Source organism: Astatotilapia calliptera, chromosome 1 (assembly GCF_964374335.1).
Source record: "Astatotilapia calliptera chromosome 1, fAstCal68.1, whole genome shotgun sequence".
Lineage (NCBI taxonomy): Eukaryota > Metazoa > Chordata > Actinopteri > Cichliformes > Cichlidae > Astatotilapia > Astatotilapia calliptera.
Genome location: NC_137422.1, coordinates 14,716,672 through 14,724,283, shown reverse-complemented (window position 1 = coordinate 14,724,283; position 7,612 = coordinate 14,716,672). Strand labels below are relative to the sequence as shown.

Sequence of the window (7,612 nt, the reverse complement as noted above, 5' to 3'; positions counted from 1 at the left end):
TAACTTTGCTACTGTCCTTTTTGCCAAATAACCTAATTAGCTGTTCTTCCAGTTGTTTCTTTTTAGTGCGAGTTACTTTCAGTTTTTTGTTGCCCCTGTCCCAGCACTTCTGAGATGAACTGCTGCCATCAAATTGACAATGAGCTCATGTTTTCCATGAAATGGTGAAGTGTCCTAGTTTAAACATTTCACATTTTCTGTGTTCTGTTTTGAATAAAATAAAAACTTTTGAGATTTCCAAATTCTTACATTCTCATTTTTATTTACATTTTACACAGGTTCCCAATTTTTGGGAAGTAGGTTTGTACAATGACTTTACAGAAAACAGTTTCATTTAAAAAAAATTAAAAAAAATAAAAGCACCATAACAGAAAAAGAAAAAAAACCCAGCTGAAAATGACATTAAGACAAAAAAAAAAAAAAAAATCTACATTAAAGCGCAAAAACAACTGACTTGCTTTGCCAGTATGTGAAAAGCCACCAAACAAAAACAAAACAAACAAAAAAAAACCACCCCAAAACTATAATTCTCCTGCAACACCTTGACCTTTACATAAACTGTCCTGCCATCAGCTTTAATTTGCATCATATTTAGGCTTTATTTTACAGTTCTACTGTGAATCGGTTTGGGGTGTATAGTCGATGTCTGATAATTTATAGGTTTTGGATACATACTTTGATATTGCTTTTGCATTTTAGGCTATATTTAGATATGCAAATAGTTCAGAATATTAAAAACTATGGCTGTCAAGAAAACAGTGGCAGTGTGATAAGATATGGCAACCTACTTTGATGATTTCTCTCTACATATGGAATATCGCAAAGATTATCGACACAACATGTGCGACTATCAAGTTGCTCAAAGGTCAAACAGGAAGAAGAGCAACTCACAGGTACGTTGTACCCCAGATGTCAAAGACTTATTGAAGTACTATGACAAAGTAACTGTACAGTTTTTTAAAAAGAGAAAAAAATAGCTTGTAATAACAGTGAATGAATCAAAAAGGTCCGTCACTCCACTGACTGTATGACTAATTTACTCCTAGTATCAACGAGATACAAGTTATGTACACATGCATTTTCTAACCATAGCCAAGTAATGTATGCATTTTCTTTTAAAATATAGCAAATACAAAAGACACTAAAGACATTATGGAGATGTGAAAGCAATATTTTGTGATTTAACAAAAGCATAAAATGTAATCATATTGATGTGGTTTAAACTATAAATTATAATGTAACAAAAACAAAAATGCTTACTCACCCTGAGAGACTTTTCTTTTGCACCTTGTAGCGTTTGTTTCATGACTTTATCCCTTATAAGAATTAACTACCAAATAAATAGAGCTTCAGCACAAAAAAACAAAAAACGCAACAAGCTTTTAGTCCAAATTTCCTTCTGAATAATTTCTTTAGACTAACAAACCAGCCGAGGGGAGTATTACCACAATTTCTTCAGAGTTACAATCATCATTTGGTTTAATTTAATTTAAAAGGTTTCCCTTCTCTCATGAGCCATTTGACCTCTATCCACCTGTATGAGAGGAAAGCATGACGAATATCTGGATTTTTCAATCTCAGAGTTTATGTCCTTCATCAGATGTACAAAGAGTTAGTCGTTTCACAGATTAAAAATATATATATATGGGCATATAAAGGGTTTACCCAGAGCCAGACAACAGGCTAATGAGTTGGCTTGCTCTCTGAAACAGAGGTCAGTGTGTTTTGCAGATGGAGGGCTCAGATGACGATGCTGTTGCCACTGCGAGACGCCTTGTCCTGAGAGAGACATACTAACTTTAGATTCACTGCACTAGCAAACAGAGGTTTTATTTATAATAGTGACTGCATGTTTGAGAAATGTGTGATACAAGTGCATTGGTGTACTTGCAAGTTTGCAAACTAAAGCAAAGTATTCCTTACAGAGTAATAATCATTTCTTCGTGCTCCTGGTTTCTGTCCCGGCTCGTACTCTGTGTAACTGGGAGGTTTATCGGACCAGCCTCCACCTCCTCTCCTTGCACCTCCCACCGCCCCTCTTCTGCTGCTTCCCTCATCTGAGCTCCAGGACCCTCTCCTCGAGTGGCGTGCTGCTGGGGGAGAGTAATTCCCTCTGGACCTGCTGTCAAACAAGTCATCCCTGGAACGGGATCGAGGGCGGTCCATGCCTTCTCGTGCCCGGCTGCGACCCCGCCCATCCAGTGACTCCTCGCTGTAGCTCCGGGGAATACCTCTAGATCTGGTAGGTGACGGGTAACGTCTGCCCGCTCCCCCTTGCTCGTCGCGACGAGTGTAGCCACTGCGGCTGCTCTCGCTGGAACTCGGTGGCCGGGTCTTGGGCGCAGGAGGTGGAACTCTACCTAACTGCGACTCCCTTATTGGCGGAAGCGTAATGACACGACGCTCTGCTGGGCCATCGTTGAGGGCAGAGATCATGCTGGGGGGGCCTGGTGAAAATGGGACATTGACGGGCATGTGGCGGGAAGGAGGCGCATAGTGCTGGGCAGGAGGTGCATAGTGCTGGGTGTGAGGTGGGGGGGGTGGCTGAGACTGAAAGAAGAGAGAGATAAGAAGAAATAAATATAACTAAAACTTAAAAACAAAACGAAAACTGTGCCCAGGTTCAATGCTACAAATAGAGTATATACTGTTATGGTAATTGCATCATTAAAATAAATTAAAAAATATATATCAGACACTTATCGTCAATATGATAAGCCTCAGAAATGAAGTGAACCACTACAGGGAACTTCAGGTTTAGAAAAGCAGAAAATGTTCCACCATTTTAAGAATTTTTGTTTCCTGAGGAAACTAAAATTGCGAGGCTGAAGACACCAAGTCAGTTGTGACCTTCTAAAGTGTAATATTTAATTTTCTAACACAATGCTGTGATTAACGTGTTGTGTCAAGTCTGGATGTCTCTAACTATATGCATTCTTGACATAAAAAGTGAAAGACGTGTTTAAAACTAAGCAAAAAGCTCTCTCTTCACTGTGGGTTTGATGAGCCCGTCTGAAACGGTCACACTTTAATTCTCTGATGACATCAGTCAGACATAAGTCATAAAAAGTCGTCGCAACTGACTTGTGTTAGCTAAAAAAAAAAAACGATACAGAAAGCAAAAGTATCCAAACAAGTGCAACGCCCATGACGTAGTAGGCCATGAAGCATAGGAGCCATTACAATTCACAGATTGTTGCCTGTAAACCAGGGGTGGGCAATTCCAGGCCCCGAGGGCCGGTGTCCTGCAGGTTTTAGATCTCACCTTGGGTCAACACACCTGAATCACATGATTAGTTTGTTACCAGGCCTCTGGAGAACTGCAGGAGCTAGTTTAGCCATTTAAATCAGCTGTGTTGGTTCAAGGACAACTCCAGGCCCTCGAGGCCTGGAGTTGTCCACCCCTGCTGTAAACCAACAAATGTGTTTTTGTTTACATTAAAAGTCGTGGGAACATACCTGTAGAAGAGGACTGGTCATTTCCAACCCCCTCACTTGGTTCTCCAGGTAGTCGAGCATGTGATTGTTATTGGCTGGCGTGCGGTTACCTTGGACACTGGGAGGGGGCATGCTGTAAGCTGAAGACTGAGGAGGAGGGAGAGGCATAGTCTTTAAAGGGATGCTGCTTCCTGCAACAGACCCTGAAGACAAAAAAGAAAAGAAAAAAAAGCATTTAGAAAATTTAAGGAAACAGCAAATTATAACCTATTTAAGTCTGACACTTTAATATGTGCAGATTAATGTGTGCATGTACCAGCGTAGAGCATTGGGTTCATCTGGCTGGGGGCGGAGCTCAGTGGTGCATATATTGGTTGTCCTCCTAACCAAGGATTCATGGCCTTCTGAGCCTGCTTCACCATACGATGCTGCATCACAGCTAAAACGTGAGAACAACAATTTCTAGTATGTACAGATTCAGTGAGGCTATCTCAAAGTATATGGGCTTTTTATTTGCAGCATGATAAGGTCACATGTTTGATTTCACTAAGGCTATTAGCAATAGGTACTTTCAAACACAAATGAAGGCCTGCAGAAAGGATCTGTTAATGACCAAACTGAGTGGAGCAATGGAAACAGCAATCAAACATTCACTAGATATACAGGCAATGAAATATTCTTCCTTCCTTCATGCTTGGTTTTTTTCCTCCTCAACTCCCAAACTGCCTTATTCCTTGACTTCTGTTGTTGAAGCGCCCTTAAATGAAAGCTTTTACCTTTCTCAGGACAGCAGCACCTTTGTGGGCAGCAGGGACAGCGGACATAGCAGCAGCATATCTGAGGGCAGCACTGGCAGCAGCAGATGCATAAGAGCAGGATGAGAAGGAGGGCACCGATGATGATGAGCAACACAGTCAACCAGTCTGTAGGAAGACGAAGAAAAAGGGAGACGCTCTGTGTTCTGTGTCTTAAGAAGCAGACTAGGTTTTTGCGTATGTTACAGCATTAATAACATTAACAGAAGCTGCAGCTTCTGCTGTGTTTAATCTTATGCATTTATATTTTCTTTCTTACTGTAGACAATGAGTTTGACTTCTTTGGAAGTGATCCCACTGGTGTCTCCAGGAGCATTAACATTGCAGATATACACCCCGTTGTCCCACCACATCACCTCATTGATCACCAGATCGGCCTCTGTCCAGACAATGCAAACATACATGATTAAATTCAACTTCCTCTGTTGTGCCCTAATTTCAGAAGCTCAAAGAACTGGACAGCATTCGTCAATTCACTTCCATCTCTACAAATTAAAAGGCCATCAGGATAACATACTATTAATCCTTTATTTCTGCAAAAATGATCACATAATGAAAATGAAGGAAGAACAACCAAAAAAAAAAGTTCACAGTTATTTGAACAAAACTACCCATTCATATTGTACCAAGCATCTATTTAAAAGATTTATACAGGTGCTTCAGCTTAAAAAACAAAAAACAAAACCACAAAAAAAAAACCAAAACAAATCACATTTAGGCTCATCTTGGGGTGAACTCACGGTTTTGGATGGAAATCTTCCGTTCCTGGTACTCTGTTCCCAGTATAGGCTGGTTGCTTCCTGTTTTCTGGACCACAGTGCGTATTGTCCGGTCACGGTCTGGACAGTCATTTGATGGATCTTGTCCTAACTGTAGTTGAGCCTGGTATGCTGCAAAACCAGATGTAAAAGCTTAATAGTGCAAAGACTGACAACTGGCCAAAACATGTTACTGGCTGTTTGGGATAAACCTGGTGGTTCACAAAAGACAAGATCATCAGGTACAACCCACAAATGATCATAGATGAAATTATTATTCTTATTGAAATTGTTCATTGCAGCCTTGGGAATAGCAAAAACGAAATGTGTGCAGTAGGAAGCACCACACCAAGTGAGGTGAGAGTAAAAAAAATAAAATAAAGAACTGATTGAAAAAAAACAAACAAACAAAAAAAACCCCCCAAGAATTAGATCAAATTAATGCAGAGGGCAGAAATGCACAGAAATGTATATGCATTTAAATCTACATCTACATAGATTTCCATCTTTGTCACCGTTGCCGAAAGTTTTTTGGCACTTTAATCCCACTCTGTGGCGGCACCCCCCACCCCTCAGGTGACAGTTGCTTTTGTACCTGTGGAGTAATACTGCAGTACAGGGTCCATGCAGAAAGACTTGAAAGTCCATGTGAGAATAACGTTTTGGGGGTTTGCAGAGGTGGAGTAGTCGCAGCGGAGGACCACTTTGGCAAACATAAGCGTGCTGTACTGCGTGTAGGGAACGATCACCTGAACGCATACTGACACTGCAGAAAGACAACAGACAGAGAGTTAACCACATATAGTATTATACAATGATCCATTAGGTTACATTATTTATCAGCAAAAGTCCAGGAAGAAGAATAGAGGAAAGGAGACAATGAGTGAGAGCTACTATGAGCCAAGGAGTTAATGTCAAAGTAGCAGGACCAGAAAAACAGGTGGCACAGACAAAGACACAGGAAGTGGCCTACTGTGAAACTACCAAACAAACACTGAAAAGGTGGAATGAAACCCGATGAGTTCATCTAAGTGTGCGCATAGCGCAGTGACTCTTTCCAGAGTGGAAATAAAGAAAATCGTTGGCTTAACTTTAAAGAGTGACTCAATGGTCAGGGTCCCAAGTATCTCTAAGTGACCCAAATATTAATAATCTCCGACAGACAAATGTTTAAATCGGTTATAAAGACGAGTAACACATAATTTGCTTAACCAACTATGAAACAAGACGGTCATGTTTGATTGCTTCATGTAAACACCTGTGTCATGTGACCGATACTTAAACTGATGTTCATTTTTGTAAGTGTTTTTTTTTAACATTTTCTTGATAAACTGGTTTAGTACACTTGTTTTTACACAAACATGAAGCTAACATGTAAAAAAAAAAAATTACCTTTCAGAAGCGACAGCAGTATGACAGCGACAGGAAGTCTCTCCATGATTACCAAAGGGTACAAACCCCCTCACCCCAAAACCTTCGGCTCCAAATACAAACAGAGAGGCAACACTCCCAAGATTAAAAATAAAAATAAAAAAAATTACCACAAAAAACTCCACAAAACACGAGTTTCTAGCTTCACTTTGGCCTAACCAAAACTGCTCATTGTTTCCGCCTACGAGTGCCACTGAAGATTAGCCAATGTTTGTAGCTGATCCCTGAGACTGAGCTCATCTATGGCTCCACCCCGAAACAGGTGAGCTTTCCTGTGGCGTAGGCAGGTATAAAGCAGGAAAATGCCACGATCATTTGCAAGCGCATAAACAGATACTACCTGTAACATCTCACTGATCTTATCTGATTTTCTCTGGCTGTAGGAGTATTTTGTTTGTATGACACTGTGACAAATGTGTTCTGAACTCTAGATTCAATCTTTTGACTGGGCTGGAGAGAAACCATCCCTGGATTAGGAAAAAATATGTTCAGCTTATTCCTGTTAAGCAAATATTTGCTCTTCCAGGTGTTAGGAAATGTTTTTCGAAATCCCTTCAAAACAGCTGTGTGACTCATGAATGAATAATACAGGGGAGGGAAAAACTGAAGCTGGGCTTTGCTCTTCATGCCTTTGTTTCCTAGACTAATCAAAGTCTTCTAGTCTTTCATAAAAACCTCAACAATAATAATCTGTGTTTTAGTGAAAACAAATTACACTCATATAACCACACACAGATCCAACCTCTTTGGTAAGTTCATATTCAAGTATACTTACCAACTGCGCTTGTGTAAAACTATTGTAGCTTAACTGTTCTGAATGATCAGTATCATAATTTCTTCTATTCCAACTTCCAAGTGGAAACAGGTCTAATTAACCAAGTAAGTGAAACTGGAACAATTCACTGGGTTCATGAGTTGTGCACTGACATGTTTATTAGTAGGTGTCAGGGATTAAACAAGTGTCATTATTTCCAAGTTACAAGTTAACTAATGATTTGCACTGGCTCCCTGTCAAATACCATGTTGAATTTAAAATGTTGCTGCTTACCTTTACAATCATAAACAATATAGCGCCTAGCTATCTCATTGAACTCCGTAGACCATACACCCCTGGGAGAGCCCTAAGATCATCAACCCAATTACTCTTGGTACAGCCTAGATCTCGGCTTA

At 40.2% G+C, this 7,612-nt stretch overlaps 1 protein-coding gene across 1 annotated transcript; it reads right to left on the bottom strand.

Moving 5' to 3' along the window:
- Positions 1–242: 242 nt before the first annotated feature.
- On the bottom strand, positions 243–6,807 carry ildr1a (immunoglobulin-like domain containing receptor 1a). The gene is made up of 9 exons (XM_026164482.2): positions 6,404–6,807; positions 5,607–5,777; positions 4,994–5,143; positions 4,513–4,632; positions 4,215–4,361; positions 3,755–3,877; positions 3,460–3,641; positions 1,924–2,550; positions 243–1,779 (listed from the first exon to the last, which is right to left on the bottom strand). Exons 1-9 carry the CDS (start codon positions 6,447–6,449, stop codon positions 1,741–1,743), a joined length of 1,605 nt encoding a protein of 534 aa, XP_026020267.1. The 5' UTR covers positions 6,450–6,807; the 3' UTR covers positions 243–1,740.
- Between the last annotated feature and the right edge of the window lie 805 nt (positions 6,808–7,612).